Raw genomic sequence first — 27213 nt, forward strand, 5'->3', positions numbered from 1 at the left:
ACATGGTGGCTCACAGCCATCTGTGATGGGATGAGATACCCTCTTCTGGTGTGTCTGAAGACAGCTATAATTGTACTATTATACATAAAATAAATAAATACACCTTTAAAAAGAAAAGAAATTGAAGCAGAGAGCCCCTGCTCCCAGTGACTGTCACAGGCTTCCATAAGTGACAGAGTTCTCTGTCCTCAGACTCCACCATATTTTAAAATAGTAACACCTGCAAATCCGTAACAACCACTAGAAAATGAAATTCAGAAATGCAAGAGGCAAGTAAGCTGCCCTTCCTCTGTCCACGGATGCCCTTATTACCCAGTTCTGAGGAGAGACTCTTGACCATTTGAAAGGTAGGCTTTCTCTACCAAGAGCACACACGGCGCCGTGTCCTGCCTTCTGCCTGAGCCCTCAATCATCAGTGAGCTTTCACTGCATGGAAAGGTTCATTTTTATTTGAAGCAAGCTTTGGACACCGGGACAAATACACCCTCAGAGACCCCACTTGCACGAGTCACCAAAGCAGAGCCTTCTCTCACCTCTTGGGTGCCTGCTTCAGTGTCAGTCATGGCAACCACAGAGAAGTCCCCATACCGGTCCCCGTTGGCATCTATGGACACCTGCCCGGCGATACCTACAGGAGAGGTAAAGAACTGAGTTAGAGACTTATGGTGCCTCTGCCTGCCAAGAAAACGAATTAATGGGATTTTTTTTTTTTAAACAAATCCATGCCACAGGGAATCACATCAGACTGGGAGCATTTTTGTTGGCATTTGGAAAGACATTGTAATTTCATCTGTGTCTGCATTCCTAAATTCTTAACATTTCTCCATTTAAAAAAGAAAAGAAAGAGAAATAAATGATCTTTGGGGAACACTTTAAAAAAAATGAATTAAGGACCATGCCGAAACAATGTGTTCATTCTAGAGTTTTGATTTTTTTTTCCCTAAGAAGTAGCAGAGAGGTAAACATCTATCGCACATAGGTTGACTTGATCATTGGACAACTCTCATAAAGAAAGCCAGGCTGGCCCAGAAGTCAGTGAGTGATCATCGTACAGGAACTGCATCAGCACCCAGCAAAGCTGGAGGCCTGGTTGTTGAGTCTCTGCGGCCAACGTCTAAGGAGCATTGCCTAATGTGTGCTCACTCATTGGTTATCCAAACACTATCGGAAAGATTCCTGCGGGGACTGAGTTAGCATTGCAGCAGAGGATAAGTTTAAGCAAAAGAATGCTTTCCTCAAGGAGAGGCCTAGACTGAGCATTCAGCCCAGTGAAGGAGGGGCCAGCGAAGTGCAGGAAGGTGCTTGCCACCAGACTGGTCACATGCTTGATCTCTGGGACCCACACGGTAGAAGGAGCAAACTGACTCCCAAGAGTTGTCCTCTGACTTCTACACACACACTGTGACACACCTATAGACACAGAGAGAGAGAGAGAGAGAGAGAGAGACAGACAGACAGAGAGAGAGACAGAGACAGACACAGAGAGAGAGACAGACAGAGAGAGAGAGAGAGAGAGAGAGAGAGAATAAGGTTATTGGTCTCCTGAGCCTCTCTACAACTGGCATAAACAGGATCATGTTCCTACCAAGAGGATGTAGAGATACATGCATGAGATTAAACACTGGAGGCATCTGCAACAGATACTTAAACGAAGCCAACTGTTTTCTTCTACCAGTGCCCCTACTGCTATTATTACTCCTACAAGTTGGATGTAGCTGAAGTTCTTGGGGCCAGAGGTGTTTCAGATTTCAGATGTTTTCAATTGTTTGAATATCTGCATACACATAATGAGACATCTTGAGGGTAGGACACAACTCTAAACACAATAAAGCTTCATTTCATATAACACTTGCACACATAGCCAGAAGGTGGTCTCAATACAGTATTTTAAAGAATTGTTTTGCATGAAACAATCCTTCATTATAAGAAAGTTTCCATTGGACACTTGAGGAGATTTTGAGCTAGGGATTTGGGAATGAAGGATGGTATTCTAAATTTGCCATTATCATCACTGTGCTTTCAATGTCACAGAAAGCACTTGACTGTGCTCAACCACTCCAGAAGACTCAACACATCAAGGTGGAGTTCAGTAAAAGAGTGAGAATTATAAAATCCCCATGAAAGTACATAGGAGGAAACCTATGACTGAAACCACCACTATCAAGAAGCCTACGTTACCAAACTGGTTTAATTCACAAAGACCCCGAGGCAAGAAAGAACCTGAGAACTGTGGAGTTTCTGATGAAGGGTGTCTGTATTTATAACCAGAGCCAGTGAGATATGAAAAGATATGAAGCTGGAGCAGATCAGCCAGAACACAGAGGACCCACCCACCTTGACCAGCACGATGGGTGCTCACAGCAGCCGATCCCTGAAAGGCCACCAGAGAACAGTGGCTGATAATAAATAGGCTGTTATTTCAGTCTTCATTCACTAAGCAGCAGGACGTGTGCACCAGCTCTGCTCTAATGAGCAAAGGCCATTTATTTTCTTTGTGGGACAATTCTGTGTTGTACTTAATTGGTGCTTCCATTGATTTGGCTCTCTCCAGTAGAAATGACTGTCCCAGTAAGAAGAGTGTCTGCTAGGAAGCATCCCAGGGGAAAGTTCCATCCTCTTGTGTGGTTTGGAGAGGCAGTCTTTTGGGTTGACTGTCCTTTGGGCTGTGGTTTGAAGGTCCACTGATTTTTCCAGACTTTGGGTTACTTTGCTGGAAACAGAATAGAGGTGCCATTCGTCTACATTTTTTGTCTTCTTAAAACAGGCAGGTTGCAAAGGATACACCTATTACCATATTGTGTATCCTTGGGTGGGTGTATAAAACTTCAAATAATATGCATATAGTCTATACACACATATATACATATGTATATAGATGTATAGATATAGATAGATACAGATATAGAATTTCTTCTCCAAATATTGTGGCTATTGGAAATCACTTGTCATTCTGTTCAGAGGTGTTTGGGAAGGCGTGTCCTGCTTGAGTGTTTTGCAGAGTATTATAAGATGAAGTGGCCCTAGTAGTCCAAGACCTCATTACACCTCTAAGTTATTGCGATTCTGCCAGGAAATAGGGTGAGAACTCTTGGGGCGACTGCTTTGCTAAGTGAGACTTCACCTGGGACTATCAGGCAGAAGGTGAAGTTGTCGAGCTGAGAGCAGAATTTTCCTGTGTATCAGCAGTGATTCTTTCCACCCAGTTTCTGTTTGCCTAGAGTGGAGGGAGCTTGTATCCTGTGCCACAGTCCTGTTTACTTTGTCCCCCTGACCTCTCACACAGAGGAAACACTGCTTCTTCTTGGACCATTTATTGAAGGTCTTCAGAGTTGATCATAGGTTTCATGGCAATAAAATCCAATTTTGTCAAATAACATCCAGGGTATTTTTTCTCCTGACAACTTAATGGTCACTTACAGCAACCACTAAAATTAAAATTGTTTTTAATGTTAGGAAGGTTTGAGTTTTTCTTCACACATCTACTTTAGAGTTCTTTGAGGGGCTACCTTCAAATGCACTATTGTTTAGCAAATAAAATAGACTCCAAACCATTCAAATCCAAACTTACCTTGGCATCAGTCTTTATATTTGGACACAAAAGGTAATAGTTTTAGAATCAACTATACAGTTATTTATACTCTTGATGCATACTGACTATGTAGACCTGGCCCTAAAATGGAAATATCAAGATGGTGTAAGAGAAAATTTAGCGCATGTCTTGGCTCTAAACAAAACTGTATCCCAGCCATTGCGGGCACCTGCCCTTCTCTCAACAACCTCCTTCACTGGTGCCTTTCAGCATCCCCAACTCTGGCTCCTGTCCCGCTGTCAGAAGACCAAGAACAAATGACCACCATGCCATGAGTAATAGCTAAGAATGGGATGTGCCTGACCAAGGTTGTGTCCCCACACACCAGTTTCTCGGTGTATTGTGCACAACTTCTGGGAAACCCGACTTTGTCCTAATATGCCCCCTGAATTACCCTATTCGATTCCTGCTCCTCAGCTGAAGCAGGAAGAGGCCAGTTCATCCAGGGAGCTTACTCACCCCCAAGCAACTACTTGTCTGAAATGAAAGCTGTCACTCTTGTGTAGAGTAAAACATGGTGTTCACTGAAAATACCATAGAAAGTTAGCAGTAGCTACCATAGCTACTACCTAGACAAGCCCATCTGGAGCTCCACTCCTCCCTACTGCCCTTCCCTTTAATCTCTGGGGATGAGCTGAGGCCATAAAACAGAGAAGATAGAGGGGACCATCCTGTATACCTCTCTCAAATGTACACTTGGCTTTGTTCTTGTCCTTGAGATTTTCCACTTTTCAATGAAAAGTTGCACAAATAAGTATAAGCATACTCCAGCCTACTGAAGGGCTCACAGGACAATTTGGCACAGTGCAGAACTCTTACAGAGCAAGTAGGGTCCTGAAGGATGGCCTCGCCTGCTTCCTGTTTCCCCAGTCTGCACTCTGTATTAATGGTTCTCCGAAGATGCTCACCAGCAAACTACAGGTTAGGTGCCATAGAGCAGCCATAAGGCACACCATCTCCCTGGAGACCAAAGCAACTTTCGATTTCAGCAGGATTTCTAAGTCCATCAGTCTGGTCTCGTTGCATCTTGAACACCAGGTCCTATCACACTGTCCCATTTATGCATAGTCACATAGACTTCCCGGCTTCACAGTTGACAACTTCCTACCATATATACTCAGACTACAATGAAATTGTTGCTTCCTCTGCAGCACAGTGTCCTAAACAAAATGACGTCTGTCACCCTCGGGTCTCACTCTGCTGCCATGTTCAGAGTCCCATCCCTTTCTATATATCCCTATTCCTCTTTATTTTATCATCCCTGGAATAGGCTGTGTGTTTCTTGCCTTTTCCCACGCACACATTTGTACAAGAGAGAAATTGATTATGGGCAACATCTTTACTTCAGTGCTTCATCCCCTGTTCCTTAACCAGTGCCTGCTACATCGTAGACACCTGTTGAATGGATTGGGTGAATGAACATAAACTTGATGCCTGCTCTAGGAACCACCTCAGACCAGTTTGGAATGTCAGTGAGTCTTATATACACTATTAACAAAAATAAAGATTAGCAGAAGTTTCTGTAGGATGTTCGGCAAATAGTCAACCCTGAAGACATACTTACAAATAACATTATATTTACTGAACAGACTATGTTTAGGTGTGTGTGTGTGTGTGTGTGTGTGTGTGTGTGTACATATATGTATATAGATTCATACATATATATTCAATAACAACTAGTGAAAATAAAGAGGCATGAATGTGAAGAAGAACAAGAGGAGTATATATGAGGGTTTAGAAGGAGGGAGGAACAAAAAGGAAAAATGTAATTAAAACCAACTTTTTTTTTTAATTTGAAAAAGAAGCCATTTTGGTGGCAAATGAATCAACAAATCCAATTAAAAGAAAAGGAAGTTTAGCAATATTCACTGCACTTTATAAAGCACCAACATACATTGAGACCCAAAATCCTTCACATTAGGAATGGTCTCTGTGGAGGCTGGAGAGATGTCTCAGCAGTTGAGATCCTGAGTTCAATTCCCAGCAACCACATGGTGGCTCACAACCATCTGTGATGGGATCTGCAGCTCTCTTCCGGTGTGTCTGAAGACAGTTACGATGTACTCATATAAATAAAATAAATCTTAAGAAAGGAATGGTCTATGTGAGAAATATTCACAAAACGTCAAGAAGGCAAGCAATAGCCTATGTCACTGTATTACAGAATGACAAGAACAAAACCAACTGAAGAATGTGCCAGCCAAAGAGAGATTAGAAGCTGGAGCTGGGGGCACCTGTAATCCACGTGCTCTGGAGGCAGAGACAGGAGGGGTGCCTCCTGCTTAAGGTCAGGCCAGTCTACATAAGCAAGTTCCAGGTCAGCTAGGACTAATAAACAAAAAGAATTAAGGAAAGTAGTGTATGACTATAAGGCAGAACCACATTTCTCATTTTAAAGTGCATTAGATCTACGAGTGCCTGTATGAATTTTTTGACATACAAAAAATAAAAGTGTAATATAAATAAAACTACAGTGAAAAGTAGTATTGACAATGAGATCCACTTTATAAAAGTTTTATGGGGGTATATAATGATGCTACCAGAAAGCACAGCACACCTCTGGACTCGCCTAGGAAACGGCTGTTGACAGCAACTGCGGTGGGGAAAGGAGACTGGAGTGGGAAGCAAAGCTTCCACTTTGAATTTTGTACCTTTGTATTCTGTTTAAGTTTCCCAGACAAGCACAGTCTCATTTCTAATCTAGGTTGTTGGAATGATGAGATGGTATGCTTTTTGTTGATGTTATTCTTACACTTTTCTGCTTTTTACTTAAGCAGGAGCTAACATTCACTGTCTTGAAAGGAAAGTAAGAGCCAAAGGCCTGGACTGGCTGGGCAGCTCTCGGCACTGGGTTGGATACAACAGCTAACATCTTCTGCATCCCACTAAAGCCAACGTGGTCTGATCATGGGAAAGTACACCCAGGTCAACACGCTTCTAAGCCTGACTGTGTCTTTCACACTGATAGTTCTGTAGTATATAACACTTAATGTTGAATGCGATTTTTAAATACACAGGGCAAGGTAGATGGCTCTGTGGGTAAAGTGCTTACTGTGTGGGCATGGGGACCTGAGTTTGGACTCTCAGTCCCATGTAAAAAGCTGGGCACAGTACTTCATAGCTGCAATCCTTGTGTTGGCATAGGTAGAATCAGACAGATCTCAGGGGCTTGCTGCCCAGTCTAGCCAAGCAGTGAGCTCTTGATCCAATAAGAAACTCTGCCTCAAAAACTAAGTTGTAGAACAATAAAACCTGACATGAATCTCTAGCTTACACACACACACACACACACACACACACACACACACACACACACACATGCACCATAGTATACTTGTTATTTAAGCAGAAATAGGACCATTTTTATTGCAGTAAAATTTGCTTAAACCATGTCCACATGCATTGCATTGTTTGGCCTTATTTTCCCAAGACTTTGTGACTTGAATTGACTTATTATCCATACTTTAAAAATAGAGAAAGCTACACAACTGTAGCATACAGAGAGGGCCTAGGTCAAACTTAGACCGGCTCCCTGATTGTTGGTTCTGTCTCTTTGGGTCCCTATGAACCCAGGTTAGTTGAATCTGTGTGTTTTCTTGTGGTGTCATTGACCCCTCTGGCACCTTCAATTCTTCCTTCCCCGCTTCCATAGGATTCTCTGAGCTCCTCCTAACGTTTGGCTGTGGTTCTCCATATCAGTTGCTGGGTGAAGCCTCTCCGATGTAGATTGGTCTTCTTTAGGACTACTAACGGTAGAAGTGGGGGCTGTCTATGACTCTTTTGCCTGTTGTTGGTACCCTTTTTGCCCTATTAAGGCCTTGTGCAGCCTTAAATATGAGGGGAGGTGACTAGTCTTATTGCAACTTAATATACCATGTTGAGAGGCATCTCTGAGAGGCCTGCCCTTTTTGGAAGGGAAATGGAGGAGTGGATTGGAGGAAGAAGGGAGGTGGGGACAGGAACTGGGAGGGAAGGAGGGAAAAAACTGTGGTTGGGATATAATATATATGAGACATTTTTTTTTAATGGAGAAAGAAAGACTCTAGAACGGTTCTTCGTTCCAGGAGATAGCAATCACAGAAGCAACAGCTTATTTGGCCGCTGTGCTGCTACCATGGAAACCGAATCCCTACCTTCAAATGTCCTGTTCCAAGTCTGCTGGATGATTTTCCCCCCATCCTTCTTGCTGTAGCCAGCTCTGAGTACTTCATGTAAAGCCAGAACGTAGAGGAGGATGGCGTCATGGAACCCTTCAACAAACATGTTCACCTGCAAAGGAAACCCATTGGGTGAGTCTGAGACCCTGATGATTCCTGTTCATCAAGTGATACAAGCAGGCAAAATGGTCCAGCCTGAGTCTGGAAGTCTGAGAGACCCACGACAGAGTTGGACAAAGCTATCAAAAGTAACTACCAAGAGTCTTATGTTTTCCTGGCATTGAGTGAGTAGGAAAAACCCTGACTTTGGGAATTTACAGAGCAAACAAAGCATGACAGAAAGCAAAGACATCGTTCTGTTGTCCAGATTAATCATTCCAGGACCATCAGTCCTTACAGATATGTTTTTTTCCATGCAATTAGCCTTCTACCCCATTTTCTGTCAGCTTCAACATGATTCTGACTCCCCAGTGCAGTCTGCTCCAACTTCCACAGTCCATATGATGATCTCCACACTCTTGAGTGTAGGACACAGCCACAGAACAGTAGTAACTGGGCAAGCTGAGGCAGAGAAGTCAGGAGTCTGAGGCCAGTCTATACCACATGGCAAGACCTTATCTCAAAAATATTAAAACAAAATAAAAATTTAGGCATCCTATTTGTTCATATGCATCAAAAATGTTGTCAATTGCCTATATGTATCAAAGATACAAAAATGAGCATGGTTCTTTCTGCCTGCCTAGGGAGTGGGACTGGGATGTCTTCTGAATTGGCAATAACACCTCAGCCTCTCTTTCCACCCTCTGCCAGACTCCAAGGATGGAAATGGGTGCAGTCTTTATTGTTGGTACATTCTCTCTGAGCTCTGGCTCCAGAAAGGTATCTCTGATTTCCATAAGCTTGGTTTAATAAATGGAAACACTGGACATTGAATTTAGGAGAGTTGCTGCATCATGTTGCGTTTTGTTTCATCTGTATCCACGCACGTGGTGTTGAACCTTCCTCAAGGGTAATTGCCAGAATCATGGCACAACAGCATAAAGGTTTTGGTGCATATCAAGCATTAAACAACTAGTTTTGTGAGCCACATGATGTTCTCAGTCGTGTACTAAGAGTCTTATTCGGGATATGGTAAAAAGACATAAAATAGAGCAGATAGTATTAGAGATGTGGAAGATGGTGGCGAGAAGCTCAGTGAGATGGTGCGAGAAGCTCAGTGGTGGTAAGCAAATGCTGAACTGAGTTTTGAAAATGAGCAGGTGTGTGGAAGGAAGATTTGTAAAAACACTATGAATAGAATAATGTGGCAAGAGCATATCCAGACCACTGCTCCATTGAAAGCAGCAACTGCTCTGCTGAGCTGAGGCGAGAGGATGAAGGCCACATGGAGACAACAGGTGGAAACTCAGACCACTGGGATCAAGAGTCCTCCCCAGGGAGCTTGGCCTGTCCTTGGTAGGCACTCGATAACTTGACTTGCATTATTTCCTCCTGAGAAAGACTATGAAATCCCTTGGGTAGGTCCTTCTTCCACATGTATACCATTACAACATAAACTGGAGTGAAATGATCAAATACCATCTTGAAACACTGGGTAATTTGCAAATGGTACAAACGGCACAAAAATATTCATACCTTGTTTCAAGAGATGGAGTTAATGACAGAAAGCCAAGGTTACATGAAGAATTGAACATTCCTCAATGAATCTGGGAGGTGCTTGTGTGAGAAACGGCCTGCCCAGTTCTTCTAAAGGGGAACCCACAGGAAGAACACCCCCACTGATGTTCTGTATGGCCCAACTCAAGGGCCTATTCACAGATGGCGTCTCCCCATTCAAGATACATGAATAACATCATCTCTTTCATGGGCACACCCACATAGGGCAGCTCAACACCTAGTTTCATTTGTCCTTATCCTACCCCCTCCTTGAGTCTTGTTTTGCATCATAGGACCAAATATTTCAGACTTGCCAAAGTCCAGAACCTGGGCTGCTCCAGCTTTGCCTTTTGCAGCTGTGTGCCTCCATGGTTCTGGGCCTTCAGTTCCTCATCTTAAAAGTTAAAGAAATAACAGTGCCTTCCTTCTGGGGTTGCTATCAGGTTAATGAATGTAAAAGTCTTCACACAGCTCCTGCCACCATCACCCCGTTAGCTTGGATTGCTGTGATTTTCTAGAGATGAGAAGTCTTAAACCCAAGGATTCTGCTTAGCTTCTAATTCCAATAAGCAATCGCTTTTATTGACCCATTTTATTCTTGATGGAAAGTAGGGCTCCTCATTCACACCCTGGTGCCCCAGACAGATCTCTTATAGCACCATGATCCTCATACCACCTAGTAGAAAGCACTGTCCAAATTTGTTTATCCCACCGACCCTCAGGGCACATAGGACAGGTTCAAGGTCACAGAGATCTTGTAGTTGGCAACTAGCTGGATCTATAGTCCACTCCTAACTGGGACTCCTCACTCAACCCCTCAAATCTCCAGATTCCTCATTTGTGAAATACAAGGCTTAATTTAGCACTGGATCGCCTCACAGAGATTTTCTGGGGATTAAAATGAAACACTCACGGAAGTCCCTGAGACCATGAATGCCTTGGGTTCTTGCTCTTAGCTGCCAAGCTTAAGTCTCAGAGACACTGTTTTCTTAGGCAGAGAATGCTATAGAAATAACATCTACCAGTCAAAGATAATTTTCGGGTGCCTTGAATATGCTAATTTAATTTTCCAAAGGAATACAAATTTTTCACTTAGACCATGAAGTCATCATGATTTGAGAAAGCATGCATGCTGATGAATTTTAACAAGTAGAGCTTAGCTGTTAAATTTAACATAGCCATGCTTCCCCTATGGGTCTATCTTCTCTTCTATAACTTTAAAGAAATCACCTTGCTACAGGGGAATGGCATGGGATCCTGGTTGGAACATGTTAGGGAGGTGGGGCCTCTAAGAGAGCACTAGACTTCCCACATCTTCCTGAAGAGCTATCTGCTGCTAACTGTTGGCTTCCAGAGAAGGAGTCATGTTCTTCAATGGCATAGCCACTGTGGAGTTGCCCATCCTCCAGGAAATGATGCCCCACCCATGTTCATGCAAGCAACACCTGCATGAGAAGTACCATCGTTTTGCTCAGTCTTCCTGAGTTTTGTTCTTGCCTGTAACACTCTGTAAATCCCTACTCTTGGGCCCCCTACTGCATCTCTGCTTAAAATATGACATGAGTTCTAGGGCCTCACCCTGTTTACTGTGTCTGCCTCCTCCTTTCCCTCCTCATTCTCATCCTCTTCTTCTCCCTCCTCCTTTTCTTCTCTTCTTCCTCCTCTTCTTCTTCCTCCTCCTCCTTCTGTCCTCCTCTCTAAATCCTCATCCAGAGATGCCATACTGATGTGGGCCATTGATGGGCCTGGTCATACACCCTAGTACCATGCCCTAACTGTCTCTTTCCAATTCCTTCCTTCTTGAGGCATTCTCTATAGGAAGAACATAGGCATCCTCTATAGGAAGAACAATCAACGGCTAAGAAAGATGAACTTGAATTGGTTTTGTCCTAACAAGTTTGACGCCGAACAAGGCAGGCTCTGGGCGTAAACTCTGGTCTGAAATCTCCTTCTGTCTTGATTTCCAAGTAGATTGCAACAGTTACCTCCTTAAAGAGTGGAGTGTCTCCCTCTCTTGCCACAATTAGCAGAAGAGATGCTGACCCCAGTGAAGCTGGCGCCCTGGCCCTCTGCGGAGGAGGTTTCATCGCACCTACCTCATAAGCCCTCAAGTCAGAAACAAACCCCCAGACACTGTCTTTTCTCACAGAGAACATTCTCACTCTCACACATGGTTTTTAGTGGGAGGGAAACCCGTTAGCACATTACAGGCGCCGAAAATTGCAAGTGCAAATTAAGGAGAAAAACAATGAGAGAGGGGGAGAAGACGATATTAAGCTGTATTAAGAATACCTTCCTTTGGACTTCCCAGCTAGAAGGAGCCAGATTACTTGGTGTGCCTCCCTGTCTCTGGACAAAACAACCCTTGAACCTCAAGGTCCTGGCTATGACAGACCATACTGTTGTTACCAAGCACAGGAAATGGGATGCCCTTAACTAGGCATTAACTTCTTTTGAGTGTTCATCATCTGTTTTAGTTACCTAAGTACCCTGACAAGAGGAGCGGAGGGACAGAAAGGCTTGTCTTGCCTCACAGGTCAAGGGAGCAGTCCTCAGAGAGGTTAAATCCTGGTAGCAGCAGCTTGAGCCGGCGACTCCCACTGCACTGCAGTGCTCAGGAGGCAGAGAGCAGTGAATGCTTGTGTAAGCTAGCTTCTTCCTTTGGACGCAACCCAGGATCCTAGTTCAGGGAAGCTGCCTTTCGTGTGGCCTCTCCTGCTTCAATTAGACAATGCCTCACAGGCATGTCCACAGATTTATGTAATCTAAATAACTCCTTGGGTGTGCCCAGGAGATTGTCTCCTCTGAGATGCCAGATCCTTGAAAGTTGACAATCAAAACCCTCCACCGTAACATCCTTCTAGCCAGAAAATCCCCGCTTAGCATCATTTGCTGAGCTCTTAAATTCCTAAGTGCAGCCACTCCCGGGCCAGATAATGAAGCTGTTGCATTAAGAAAACATGGCTGTTTGCGATCTCCATCGGACAGTATCACTGACCCATGCAGACAGGCTGTACACGTGGAGTCACGATGTGACCTCTTGTCTGCCAGCGCTGCTAGCCATTCTCTCTCATGGAAAAAGCCAAATAAAAGTAATCATATTTTTTCCTTTTTCAAATGAGCATAGATGACAGATGGCACTCTTGCATGCCCCGCTCTGTTACAGTGCACAGTATCTTCCCCCATTGCTCCCCGGGGAGGCAAATTCCTGTTTAGATGAACTGCTCAATGCTCAAAGTAGAGCGTGCTGCCCACTTCAAATGCCATGAATCGTGAGAGGAACCTGTAAAAAGGGGGTGCCTGGACACCAGAAAAGCCCTCAAAGCTCTCAGGTGGGGGATGCTGGGAGAACGCTCCCAAAGGGGAGTGCCAAGCTGGACCATCCTGGGGTTTTGCCTGTGGCATTCACATGAAGCCAAGCCTGTCACACGGTGGTTCTATCTTCCTTACCACAAACCGTTGGTTCCCGATACAAATGAGGAAAGCTGTGGGTGTTAATTTCTCAAGAGCATCTGAAGAAGACATGCCTTCTAACCCTCTCATTCAGCTGAAGATCACATAAGGAAAAAGTGGAATTTTGAAAGAGAGCAAATAAGAGATGAGCCATGGATTGCTTTCTCCCCTTCAGAGCTAGTAATGGCAGCATCGCCTTGTCAAATGGGCATAGTAAGGCCTTGGAAGTGAATCTTGTCTGAGTCCCATGTATCACTGAAGACAGCAAGCATCAGGAGTGGTTTGGGACTGCTACATGGGTAGCTCCAAGGCCCAAGATAATTCTACATTTGGTAAACACTTAACGTATCTGTACTTTGTACTTGAAATACACATTAGCTGGCCTGAGAGGATGGCTCGGATACAGTGCTCGCTATGAAGCATGAGGATCAGACTTTGGATCTATAGAACCCGCATGAATGCCAAGTGCATGTGGTAGCTCACCTGTAATTCTTGTGCTCAGAGGATGGAAACAGCTGTACTCACAGTTTTGGAAAGCTCTGGGTTTAACTGAGAAACTCTGCCTCAATGAGTAAGATGTGGAACTACTAAGGAAGATTCCTGCCATCAACCTCAGGCCTCTCCACACATGTATATACACATATGCAAACACACATGTCTATCTCCATGAATACACACACCACACAAACGTACTTTATGTATTATCAGTTTTCATTTAATTTCCCTATTAGTCATAACATTAACAGTCTATACCCCAGCAACAATAGAAAGCACTGTGTTCCAAGGGCTTCCACACTCTTCAATGTCTTATAAAGAGAGGTCTCACTTTTATAGATCAAGGCTCTTAATCACTTGCCGACATATTTTAGCCTTGGGGGAAGATAATCTAAACACACTGCACCTTTCCTGAATTTTGAGAAAACAAATCAGGTAGCTTTTGGAAAGTCAGGCATCTTAGCAACAGTGGAGCTAAGGTTCCCAACCTGTGTCTCCGCACAGAGCTAAAATATTGCTGTTGCTTCTAGCATGGGAGATCTCTTCCTTCCTAAACTGACTTCCTCGGCATAGGATTTTTCCCTAATTTGTCCAGACAACTGTCTCCATCCTGAGCTTAGCTCCACCCCTGTATCAATTCTATGGACTTGCAAGTGACTTTGATCATGCTGCCCAGATAGTAGCTGTTGGCAGACAAGAGGAGAATTTCTTCTCCCTCATCACCTAGAGCAGAGGATTTAGAAAAAAAATATGTCTCTGCAAGATCATAGAGTTATGCCCACGCTCATCAAGACAATATAGACTGGGGACCTCAGAAATGGCACGTGGAACTCACTGACATGAGCAAACACCAGCCAGGAAATCAATCCAGGAAATTTCCCGAAGAAGGCAATCAATGAATGGAACTCTAGAGCTAACACAGAAAACAAGTGTCAATGACCTTTTTACAAACTTCCAGTGCTCACATGGGGAGTTGCATCTTTTGATATGTTTGCCCTTTGAATATAACACACACAGAGAGAAAGAGAGAGAGAGAGAGAGAGAGAGAGAGAGAGAGAGAGAGAGAGAGAGAGAGAGAGAGATTGAAGATGTATCTCATCACCCCTAGCACTGGAAATCTTATTTGAAAAGTGAGATTCATAATAATGTAATTGTCACTAGCTTTCAGATGAGCATGTGAGTGACACCTGTCCTTCGCTCCCTTATATGCATGTGGATTTTCTGGAAAGCCGGTGATCCAACTCCCATATGGCTATGCAAAGACCAATGTGATCTGTGTGCTTTGCAAAGGAGAACATTCACATGGGCAAAGACATGAATTGAAACTCAACAGAAGGGCAGGTTCAGACAACAGGTGACATGCAAGACACCAGCAACAAAGACAGCAGAAAAAGAAGAGAAGAGACACCAGGGCAGAGGAAGACAGGAAACTCAGAGAGAGGTCCAGGTTGAGTGTCAGGACCTGCTGTCTTCCACAAATACCACAGAAGGCTCTTTCCAATTGCTATAGGCCTTACAGTTTGGTATCTCCCCTTCTCTCCCACCTTCAGCCTAGGTCTGTAATAGCTTGCCATCTTATACTGTTTTTCCACGACCCCTCTTTTCCTCCTCCGTACCTGCCCCTTTGCAAATAGTACCTTTATCAAACTCTGTTACTTCTCTTAGGCAGGCCATCTCTCTCCTCCCAGGACGTTCATAGATACACTCACTTTCAGGGGTCCACTCACACTTGATCTTACAGAAACCTCCTCCGGCCACCCAAACCCTCCTTTCCACTGCAGCTGCACTTAGCACAAACTTGAATCATTTCACTCATCAATCTCTTTTGAATATTTGCAAGGCTGCATACCTAGACATTGCACCATTCCTGAGTATACCGGCCATATTACAGGTATATCTCTTTTTGTAGGCTCAAGGCCCTGGCATCTGATACAGGAACTTCATTTGATTGAGTTGACCTAACTGTCACCTGCCACTTCCCACTATTCTCACCTATGCCTGCTTCTAGCATCTAGATGCTGCCATCTTGGTTTTTCGCTAATCCTAATCTTCTGTAAACTAGGGGAAGAAATCCCAGCGCTTGTTACAGCAATATTTAAAATGAGGGTAAAACAGGTAAGATATTGTGTAACCATAGTCCCTGTGACTCAGGAGGCTGAGATCCACATCACTAAAGCTCACATGCCTGAGGCCAGTCTGGGCAACATTGTAAGATCCCATCAGAACAGAAATGGAATAACTGGATTCAAAGAAAGGATTTGAGGGCCTCTCCCATGATAAAACCAATAAATAACACTATGTTTTAGCTGTTCAAAGGCCTTCTTTGGGCACTGTTGGCTGAGAATGCTGTAACTTGGGTTCCGCACCTACTGCTTAAGGGCAAGACTTCCAGACCAACACATGGAGGGAGGCTCATACTGCAGCTGGTGATCTCAATCAGTGAATTCAAACTAAATAGTTGCTTATGAGATCTTTTCCATCAAGGTTGCTACCAAACTAATAAAACTGAACTAACTATTCTTGCCTTCATAAGAAGCTCAGCGTTTTACATTTTGGAAATTATGTATCAATGAAGTTAAAGAATTATTGGCAACTTCAGGGCATAATATATTATTATCATGTGCCTACAGAGTAAGATTTGTGTAAAGATAGTCAGAACAATAGAACAAAATAGATAATCTAAGATACACACACACACACACAGTCATCTGAGTTTGACTGAGATACCTCAACAGGTGAAACCAAATCTTTTCATCATATGGCAAGACTACAGAACACAACGGGGAAAGATAAAAGTTTGACTCTCATATCATGGCAGATATAGAAACTCACTTGAGATGACTCATAGACATAAGCATCCTGTCTAAAACATTTATAAACTCTGGAAGAAAGTGGAATATCACTGAGATTTTGGCACTGGCAAATTTTTGTTAATGAGAAAGTACAAAGAGCACTGAACATTACAAAATAAATAGGCTAATGTATTCCACTCCTACAAAAGATTCACTTCCTTTAACTTGACTTTGTAAGCGCATAACAGACTGCCCTCCTGCTTCCGTCACATCAGGAAAGCAGGGGAGTTGAGGATGGCTTCTCTATAAACACCATGTTTTAGCTGACAATGAAATAGAAAGTGCAATAATAGATAGTAATTATAAAATTGTAAATTGTCATGAATCTAGGAAAGCAAGGCTTAATCTCATTAAATTATCTGCTCCTTAAGTCAGCTCTTGTTATTTAAGAACCTGTCATGATGCACTGAGTCAAGACCCAGAACTTAAAGAGTATCCTAACCAGATACTGTCCTCAAGAAACAAAGACATTAGGAGTCTTCATTAAGTACCACAATCATGGAATGTGAAGGTCTTCACCCACTCCCTGAGTATCACAACTACAGTTAGGGAGGTTGGCACTGATTCACATTCTTCCTCTGCACCCTGTCTCTGCACTCACAGAGGCCACTTCAGTGTCCCCATGTGTGACCCATTCACTCAGCATCATACTCCATGGGTCTTCAGTTGTCATCATTGCACTGGGTCCCCTCAACTCACACACAGCCACATACTCCAAAGGGATGCTTCTCCAATGTTTTAATGCATATAGTTTGCCTAAGATCCTTCTTCAAAAATATATTTTTATTGACCAAGAATCTGAAACTGTGAATCTAACTGTCCTCCATCCCATAGTCTCTGAAATGATGCTACTGATACTGATACCTGCAAGACTAACCAGTTTATCATCATCTGGAACTCTCAAGTCCTGGGACTAGTACAATTTCCTGTCCTCCCATACTCTTTGATGTGCAAAACAAGCTCTTTGGACTTGGACTTCCCTCATCCTCTGTATTTGGCTTCAGAGCTCTAAATGGAGCCATCTTGAGGAAACAACAAAGTAGGTAGATGAATGTCATTCAGGTCCAGGTGCCAATGGGAAACTACAAAAAGAAACCTGCCTGCCACTCAAGGGACAGGTTGCAGTCGGACACACAAATTGGGTGTCATCTACAGACAAACAGTCATCCCTGCCTATAGATGAATGCACAGGCTACACTCACATGCATGTACATATACAAAGACAAACACACACACACAGGATGGCTTAACTCAGAACTCTAGGTTGTGGCCCACCAGTATCAGGGATGTCATGATGACTGGAGCTTAAGAAAACTAACCACATTATGCCCACAGTCAAAAGAAAGCAACAGACACATGGCGACTTGTGCTCAGTCAGTTTCTCCTCTAGCTCACACAGCCCAGGACCAGGGACTGGTGCTGTCCACTTTTCTTGCTAGCTCCTCCCACATCAATTAACATGATGGAGAAAGTCCCTCAGAGACATGCCCCCTCCCTGAATCTCCTTTCTCAAGTAGTTCTGCATTGTGTCAAAATACCAATTAAAAATGACCACCTCACCCATCAACTGACTTTTTAAAATTATTCCTTCTGCTCTTTGGGATTATAATTATGTCATTTCCCTGTTCCCTTTCATCCCTCGAAATCTTTCCCTAAATTCCTTGTCCTTTTTCAAATTCATGGCTTCTGTTTTCATTAACTGTTGTTACACATATGTATGTATGTGTATATGTATTCCTAGATTGCTGAGTACAGCCCAGTCGGCCTGTAGACCGTCCCTTGTTTGTGTGTTCTCAGGGATGATCGTTTGGTGTTGGACAAACGATCGGTGTGCTCGGCCCTAGGGAAGACCACCTCTCCCACTCTCGGAACTCCTTAGGTATCTATGATTCTTTGTATAGGGATGAGATTTCTGGACTTCTCCCAACCTCTTCCACATTAACACGGATCAGGGATCATTGTGGAAGAAGGCACAGAAAGATCCTGAGAGCCAGAGGAACAAGGAGCTGGCTGTAAGATTCTATCTCCTAGAAGACATGTCCACAGACATCTCACAAACACGGCTTTCTAAATAAGAGCTGAACAAGGTCAACCAACATTATTGAACCACTACCTTGGGCTCTCCCAGCTCGAGTACCCATGAAGACGGCAGCATCAATGAACAATGGCCTCTTGAACCAGATCTCTGGCCTACAGTTACAAACCCCTGTGGATGCACTCAGCATCCAACATCAGAATCCCCTGTTAGCCAAGTGGCTGGGTAAGCTGAACTTGGCTTGCCAGCCTCCTTGCTTCCAAGCTGGAAGTCAGCACATACATCACTTCCTTCTAGCTCCTGCCTAGTGACTTGAGGTCCAGAGCTATTCTGCTGTGACTGAGTTAAAATCAAACTGTCATGTAAGAAAAGTTCAATTATGAAAGCACTGTATTTATTCCTCTAGTCCTTGGGTGACTTCATGAGTGGCTCTACCACTACTCTCCTGGCATTCAAAGAACATTCTCTAGCAACACAATACCAACACCACCTCTTCATTCATTCACCTCAGGCCTTTCTTTTCCAGGTTCTCCCTTTAAACTCAGTCTTCTGGGGAAGCTAATCTACAGCCCCAACATCACTGTGTAAAGAGTCCTCAGTGAGTGAAGAAGGGATAGCGAGACCCCAGGTAGACACAAAGCCTTTAGAAGGCCTCTGCTATTTCTCTCCAAAGCCTTCACATGCTCACAAATGCAATTCTTCAGCCTTAGGCACATCCTTCCTACAGGTCAAACTGGTCTTGTGCCTATAGTACGGATTTGAGGCGGCCACACTTCTCTGAAAATAATTACATTGTATTTCAGATGTGAGGAAGTTGCCCAAATGAGCTGGCATGCCCTTCTTCTCCAAACAGTAAAAGAAAACACCTTAGCCTTTCAGTTAGGGTTGGCTTTGCATTCATGGTGCTATTTTGCTCCTGCATACTTGACAGTGTTATCACCATTGCTGCAAACCTCTCTGTGTCTCAAGTTAGTTGTATCACCACAGACACTAACAACAGCACCAAACACAGGTTGCTCCTTAAAGAGATGAAACAGGACGCTAGGTTTGGAAGTCCTTTTGCATAAGCCCTGTGCCTCTTTGTATTTTCACACTATGCTAAGTCTAAGCTTTTTACAGTTAGAAAGCCACACCTACCAATGTGTAACAATCACAGGTAATGAGTGCCTTATTTATAATCAAAAATGCTTTAACCCAGAATATTCCAACTTCTTCAAATAGTCTATTAGTGCTATTTAACACTATTTAAAAGTTGCCAGAATAATTTAAAACAATTTCCCCCTTTAAGAAAATGAAAGTGATATTTTTAAGTTCAATATCTTCACTTAAGTGTTTTGAAAGCCAACCAATATTTCTTTAGCTAGCGAAAACCCCTTGCGATGCCTCTGTCCCCCTTCTTTTTTTCCTAATAAAATCCCCCATCCATTTTCCTAATAAGACTAATCTCATTAATATGTTTGCACGAAGGCTCATCATTCTCATATTGTTAAGACCAACTTGCAGTTTGATTTTATTCCCACAAATAAAATTAGCAAGGACCTCCTGCGTCTGAAAAGGCCTTTTCATTTGGACAAACATCCCTGGCTGGCTGTGAGAAGACAAGAGGAGCTACAGAAGAACGGGAGCCCCTCCTATTCTGATGCAGCCCTCTCAGGAAGGCCTAACTGTTTAGAGTGTTGCCAGAGTGGACCAAATCCATTTTGCATCCGCTGCATCCTTTTCTCTTTCACTAGTTTGGCGGAACACCTGACTTTTCCATTTCTCAACTAAGAAATTTTGAATCTAATTAAATGGCGTGAGACAAGAAGACAGTGAAATGTCTCTCTAAGATTTTATTGATGATCAATAATTTTTCAACTAATGTCACTTCCTATGGAGCTTCTGTGCAAAAATTGTAATGAAACACAACTGAGACTGAATACCATGTGGCCTTCCCCCTCAGAGAAATTACAGCATTACTTTTCAACATTTTAAATGTCTCAATATGTCACACCTAGCCTCTCTAGACAATTATGTATTAAACTTTGTCTCTCTCTCTCTCTCTCCTATGCCTAGATAAGCCGCGCACCCCCACACACACCCCACATGCATTTGTAAGCTTCAAAGGGAGACCTGGGGTAGGAAGCATGCTCCTGGGACACCTCACCCCATCTCCCCCGCAACACTGCCATGCATCAGACTCTCCCACAGTATTTGTTTAAATAGTCAAATATTCAGCGTTTAAAGAAAAAGAAAAAGCAAGCTATGGGTGGCCTGCTAACCACAAATGAGCAAATACCCCAAGTCATAAAATCCCCTTCTGCTCAGAATACCTGGTTGGAAATACAAAATGGTGTTTACCAAATCCTGCCCCGAGTTAAAGGCAGATCGCACTAAACACTGAACTTGAAACCGCAAAGCACTAAGATGCAGAACTGTCTCTTTTTTTTTAATGTACACTATACATCCTTTCCAATTTTTTTTTCTCTTTTAATGTTCAGTTGTTTGTTTGTGAGGAGACCCACCCAAGCTATGCTGCCCAAATGGAAACCAGGGCAATTTGCAAGAGTCAAAGTCTCTCTTTCCACCAGGTGGTTCTAGGAATCAGACTCTAGTCCTCAGGAAGATGCTGTGGGTGTAATTTATCAGAGGAATCCTGGTCCATCCTTTAGAATTAGGCCACAATTCTACATCTAGAAGCCTTGAGGCTGTGTCTCTGTAAAACAAACTAGACACAGAACATTGCAATTCCTTTTGTCCAGCAGTTGGGGCTTAGCTTTACGGTTAAACCACTTAGAGTGGTGACCAGCTTAGAGCTAAAGAAAAGCTGGTTCTGTATACTCTAAATCTAGAATAATATTTCCAAGAAATGTTTCTGATATGACATTATAAAAAGCAGAATACAATTATGTAATAAAATTCTCCTACAGTGTGTGCACTCGTGTGTACAAACCTATGGTACCCTGCACATGTGGTATCTAGAAAGTAATTTTACAGTAAAGAATGAACAAATTCCATACAGGTAATGACAACGACACTTAGCTTTTAAACAAAGACTTGTTAGAAATAACTTTGAGCTTTAAATAGCAGAGACCTAAAAATGAGAAGGCCCAGTTAGAATCTACAGTTGTTAAGCAGAGAAGTCAAGGAACCTGACTGAGGGTTTTCTCAGCCTGAACCACTGCACTAGTCCAAGATTAGAATTCTTCCTCTCAGCCTTTGGCACTAGGATAACACCCTCTGCAGCTCAGGATTAGCAAGGAGGTGGTCTCTGCTAGCTCAGGGACTGCTGGAAGGAAGAAGCTCTATACTTAGGTATTCTAGGTGGGTTGATGTTCCCATATGTCATGGTTTTTGTTCCCGAGTTTTTTTACTTCACAACATGACATCTAGAAAGGATGTACAACCTCTGCATCACAGTATAATGAAAACAATAACCTCCCAGGACACAAACATCCCCAATACTTTTATATAACTATGCCAGAATTAGCATTCATTAATTAATCTTAAAATTGAATCATCTTAGCTTTTAGAAAATATACTTTAAAGCCTAAAATTCTATTTCCTACTATATGGTGCTCCTATACATGAAACCAAAAGGGAGTTTTAAAAAGAAGCCAGCATAAAAGCACCAATAAAGGGATCAATCCAGTCTTGAACATAAAACAAAATAAAATTTAGTGTGTGTGTGTGTGTGTGTATGGATACATATACATATACATATACATATACATATACATATACATATACATATACATGATGAACCTGTAAAGAAAACAACTCTTCTTTGCATGAGCTATGTTTATGTGTGTTAATTATAGCCTGTTTACACTTTCTTCTGAAGAGTCTAAGAAGTGGGCCTAGGGAGATGGTACAATGAGTAAAGGCACTTGCCATACAAGCCTGACAGTTTAAGTTCACATCTCTTTAACCCATGTAAAAAAGCTGGATGCAATCTTTAACACCAGTATTCCTACCACAAAAAGGAGGCAGAGACCAGACAGCTAACCACACAGAAGTTAATGAAGCATCAAGCCTGGGGTATACAACCAAGAGCCAAAAACAAGAGAGACTCTGTCTTTTAAAACAAGATAAAACTCAAGCACCAGCTCCCAAAACGTATTTTTTGGCCTCTGTATCTAGGATGTGGCTTGGACACATATATATTCATATACTCTCAAACACATGCAATGTGACTCATTTGTTGCTTTAAAGAAGAGAACCATGGAAGGGATGGCTTGATGGCACAAGCCTATAATGCATGCTACTCAGGAGACTGAGGTGGGAGGTCTGGAAGTGCAACACCTACCTGGACTTACAGGGTTAGTTTAATGCTAGTTTCAGTAGCTTAGAAAGATCTCGCTGCAAAATAAAAGTAAAAAGAGGGATGAGGATTGAGGCATGTGGTAGAATACTTGCCTAACACACACACAAAGTCCTGAGTTTAAAACAGCATCATACACAAACAAACACAGACACATGTGCACACATACATGCATATACATACACATATGCACATACATACACATATGCACATACATACACATATGCACATACATACATACATGCACACAAACACACATGCACATACATACACATACATGCACACATACACATATGCACATATATACACACATACACACATGCACACAAACACACATGCGCATACATACACATACACATATGCACATATATACACACATACATGCACACAAATAATCACAGAAGGCAGAGTTGTGCCTCCGAGGACAAGAAAAAAATGTTAATCTAATAAATCAAGAAAAAGTAGTCATTAAAAGGTCAATAACCAAATGAGTCAAAAAATTTTCTAGACCAAAGGAAATATGCTCACTTCCTATCTCACTTCTCTCTCAGACTCTGACATTCTCTCCCTCTCTCCCTCTCCCTGGATAGATAGATAGATAGATAGATAGATAGATAGATAGATAGATAGATAGAGATGCCATAAACGATATCAACACCATTGTACACTTGTATAGAGATTCAACAATCAAGGCAAGGTTTCTCATAAACCACACACTCCCTTTAGAAACCCCATAACAAGATAAGTGGATTTGTTATAAGCCTGCAAGTCTAGCAAGTTCAGGAAGAAAATTGTAGATGAAAACATAAACTTCTGGATGTGGGGAAAGAAAAACTGGTCCATAGGCCTAAGGAACCAAAACTGCAGCATGCATGGGAGTATGGTAAGGGGCTCTAAGAAGTACAGGCACTGGAGTTAAAGGCTGTACACCTGGAGACATGGGTAACTTCTGAAGGTGGGGCACAGTAGGAGTGAAAACAATAGATGCTGGAAAATTCAGACCTGGGCTTAGAAGATGTCTCAGTCAGTACAGTGTTTGCCTTGTAAGCATATGAACCTGAGTTTAATCCCCAGAATCCATTTTTTTTTAAATAGGCATGACCAAGAAGGCAGAGATATCTCTAGGGTTTTCTGTCTGGCCAGTTCCAGATCAGTGAGAAACCCAATCTCCAAAACAAACGTGGATGGTGCCTAAAGAATGGAATCACAGGTTTGCCTCTAGCTTTATGCACGCTAGAATCAGAATCCTTCTACCAAGCTTACACAGAGAAGAAAGAAATTGTCCCTCCCTATCCTGGCAGAAGACAAGTGTGTCACTGAGCAAAGACGCAGAAGAGTGTGCCTGGAATAGATGAAGACAGGCCAAACATGAAGCTGAGAATGTTGTAAAAAGTTGTAAGTATGGGATCTTAGATGACACTCCTTTCCTGGCTCCCAAAAGTTAATATAGCCTAATGATCTCCAGAAGGTTCAGAAGAGAATTTTTTTAATGAAATTGACCATCCTATAAGAAAATGTACTCAAAATAATAATGTTTGGGATAATTCTTCAAAATATCTGAGTTGATACCCATGGAACTCCAATACAGTTCAACATTAGACAGATTCATTATATATACAAAGCTCTGAGGAGTGCTGAAGGAAGCACTCAGAAATAGGAGAAAAACATGTATTAAATGCTTCCAATATGAGAGATAAAAAGATAAATGTTAACAAAACAGCAACAAATAAGAACCCAAAAGAAATTGGCAATGTAGGATGAATAAAACAATAAAAAGGATGGCAAGAATCCTATCTCAACAAATGTAAATAGAATCATCAATTGTGAGAAATAACTCATTTGATGTGCTTTTTGAAAAAATAATATCTACCTTGATTGATTATGAAATTATGACAAAGCATCAATTACAAAATTAGCCCCAACTTTAGATAAATGAAGTGAAAATAATATATACTTTAAAACAGGTGGAAGGAAATTACTAGGGAAATTAGCCTCTGTGCCCAAGAACCAAAGACAAAGTGCTGTTTTGAAATGTTGATCCACTCAAACAAGCAAAAAGTATGGAGGTTTTCCTTTGTGTTTCTTATTACTAATCTCTTTTTTTTTTCCTTGAAGACAGCATGTACTGGCTAGTTTGTGTCAACTTGACACAGCTGGAGTTATCACAGAGAAAGGAAATGCCTCTATGAGATCCAACTGAAAATCCAAGGCATTTTCTCAATTAGTGATCAAGGGGGAAAGGCCCCTTGTTGATGGGACGACCTCTGGGCTGGTAGTCTTGATTCTATAAGAGAGTAGGCTGAGCAAGCCAGGAGAGACAAGCCAGTAAGGAACATCCCTCCATGGCCTCTGCATCAGCTCCTGCTTTCTGACCTGCTTGAGTTCCAGTTCTGACTTCCTTGGTGATGAACAGCAGTTTGGAAGTGTAAGCCAAATAAACCCTTTCCTCCCCAACTTTCTTCTTAGTCATGATGTTTGTGCAGGAATAGAAACCCTGACTAAGACACAGCATCTTCTACATGGTCTTGGCTGGTCTGGAATTCATTATGTTGCCCCGGTTGACCTGGAACTTGTAGTGATCTTCTTGCCCTGGTTTCTCAAGTACCAGGATCATGGACATGTACCACCAAACCCACCAAGAAAGCTTTTGAAAATTAAATATATAACAGACATTTTCAAATTCAGTAGTTTGGAAAATAAAGTTAGAAAAATCTCTCAGAAAGGAAAAGAAAAAGGCAGAAGTAGAACTAACACTTGCTTTGACAGCATTTGTACTAGAAGATGAGACAGAAAATATCAGGACCAGCTAAGGATGACTAACACTCAGCTCTAAAATTTATGGAAGGAGGGCATGACATCAAGATTTTTAAATACACATACCAAGTCCAGCACAGTGGCTCATATCTGTAATCTCAGCACTTGGGAAACTAAGACATTAAACTTGCCACAGTTCCACAGTCTGCACTACATATAGAATTCCAACCTACCCAGGGCTACAGTGCAAGACCTTATCCCCCCCAAAATATTTTTTAAAAAGGGGAGGGGAATAAGCGAACACACATCAGGACATTAAACTACAATTTTATACCCAGCTAAACTGTCAACTTAATGTTGACATTATTATTAGTAGTATAATACAAAATGTTGTATAATATACAAAGTATTAAAACCTTTTTCTCATTGATGCTCTTTTCCTTCAAAACAAGAATTTTAAGAATCAAAAGGGAGAAGTGATATCCAAGAAAAGGATCATGCAATACAAGAAAGAACTAAAAGACAGTTCCAAACTGATGTTAAAATAAGAAATTACTCCAAACTGGAGCAGAAAGATAAGGTTAAAAACATTAATGTCATTACATAAAACCCTTTATTGAGGGACTAAAATAAAATAGTAAGAACTATGTGAAATCAAATAAGATAACAGTCATTAAACTCCAGAGAAGGTACAGGAGAAACAACATGTGCTCATAAAACAACATATGATTATGCTGTAAATGTTTACAAAAGCATAATAGTAAAAAAAATCTCTGAATATAATTCTTTTAGCTTTTCTTCAAGCTTTATTTTATGAAAACATTTTTAACAAGAAAAGAAAATATTAAGCAGAGAAAGGAATGTGTCAAATAATTTCATCTTTTTCCATTTCAGGAATTAAGATATAGTATCAAAATTTTACTATCAAGGATAACAACATAAATAATCAATTTGAAAAGCATATAGACAATATCAGGAAAAACATTAACAATAATCAACTCTGTGTAGTCATAAGCACAGAAGGGAGGAGACAGGGAGCAATTTATGTCCATCTGTAATCCTTATGGTACTGTAAATGTACTGCTTAATTGAATGTGTTACTTTTTTTCATTCATTGTATCATGCCCTTTCAATCTGGAAATCTATGATTTTTTATTTAAACATCAGGAAAAGAAGGTGAAGTTCACCCAAGGGGAAAACCAACTGTTAAAGTTCCAGCTGGTGAATAGGTCTCAAAGTGCCAAATACAATAGGAAGAATGGATCGAAGCCAGGAGTGGGATTTACAGGAAGGAGAACCCAGGGATGCTGCCAGAGCCAAAAAAAGTGTCTTCAACTTTGGCTCACCCAGTCCTAAGAAATAGTCGTGAGAACAGCAGGTCTTGGAAAGTCAGCTGACTCACTAGTGCAGAATGAATGAATGTGTGAGAAGTGAGCAGGTCAGTGAGTGTCTATCTCATCTCAGAAGTAAAACTAATGGGTTCTCTAATATAAGACTAGATAGTACTTTAGCTTTTTCTTCATTTTTCTTCTGGGGTAATTATTTTTTTCAGTGTAATCATGTACAAATATTGTTCTTATGCATGAAAATAAGCATGGCTTGGGACAATAATTGAATGGTATACTGTCCAGCTGCAGCCATGATCTAGCCCAGTGGTTCTCATCTCTTTTCTATGTGGATCACATAGGTGAAACACTGACTCCTGTCTCCAAATATGAATGCCGTGCACTTGCACGGTTAACACACAGTGAGGCAAGAAACCTTCATCCCCTTAAAGCTTCTATGGAAACCTGACAGCCTGTGAAAGGGCCCTCTTCTCTACCATTCTGCGGGAGACAAGTACCATCCACACATTATGGTGCTAAAGGTACACGACATTTTCTGTGAACTGACATGGAAACACAACTCTTTTGGGACCT

General features: G+C 42.0%; 1 protein-coding gene across 8 annotated transcripts in view; it reads right to left on the bottom strand.

Annotated features, from left to right (window-relative positions):
- Npr3 (natriuretic peptide receptor 3) overlaps nucleotides 1-27213 on the bottom strand; it is a 67942-nt gene that overhangs the window by 10999 nt on the left and 29730 nt on the right. For all 8 annotated transcript variants that reach the window (NM_001286395.1, XM_006520028.2, XM_030248376.1 and 5 more), the window contains 2 exons: nucleotides 7723-7858; nucleotides 534-628 (listed from right to left, as the gene is read on the bottom strand). In NM_001286395.1, the coding sequence (NP_001273324.1) occupies nucleotides 534-628; nucleotides 7723-7858 (231 nt within the window). The remainder of the gene's footprint in view (nucleotides 1-533; nucleotides 629-7722; nucleotides 7859-27213) is intronic.

Source organism: Mus musculus, chromosome 15, assembly GCF_000001635.26.
Source record: "Mus musculus strain C57BL/6J chromosome 15, GRCm38.p6 C57BL/6J".
Classification (NCBI taxonomy): domain Eukaryota; kingdom Metazoa; phylum Chordata; class Mammalia; order Rodentia; family Muridae; genus Mus; species Mus musculus.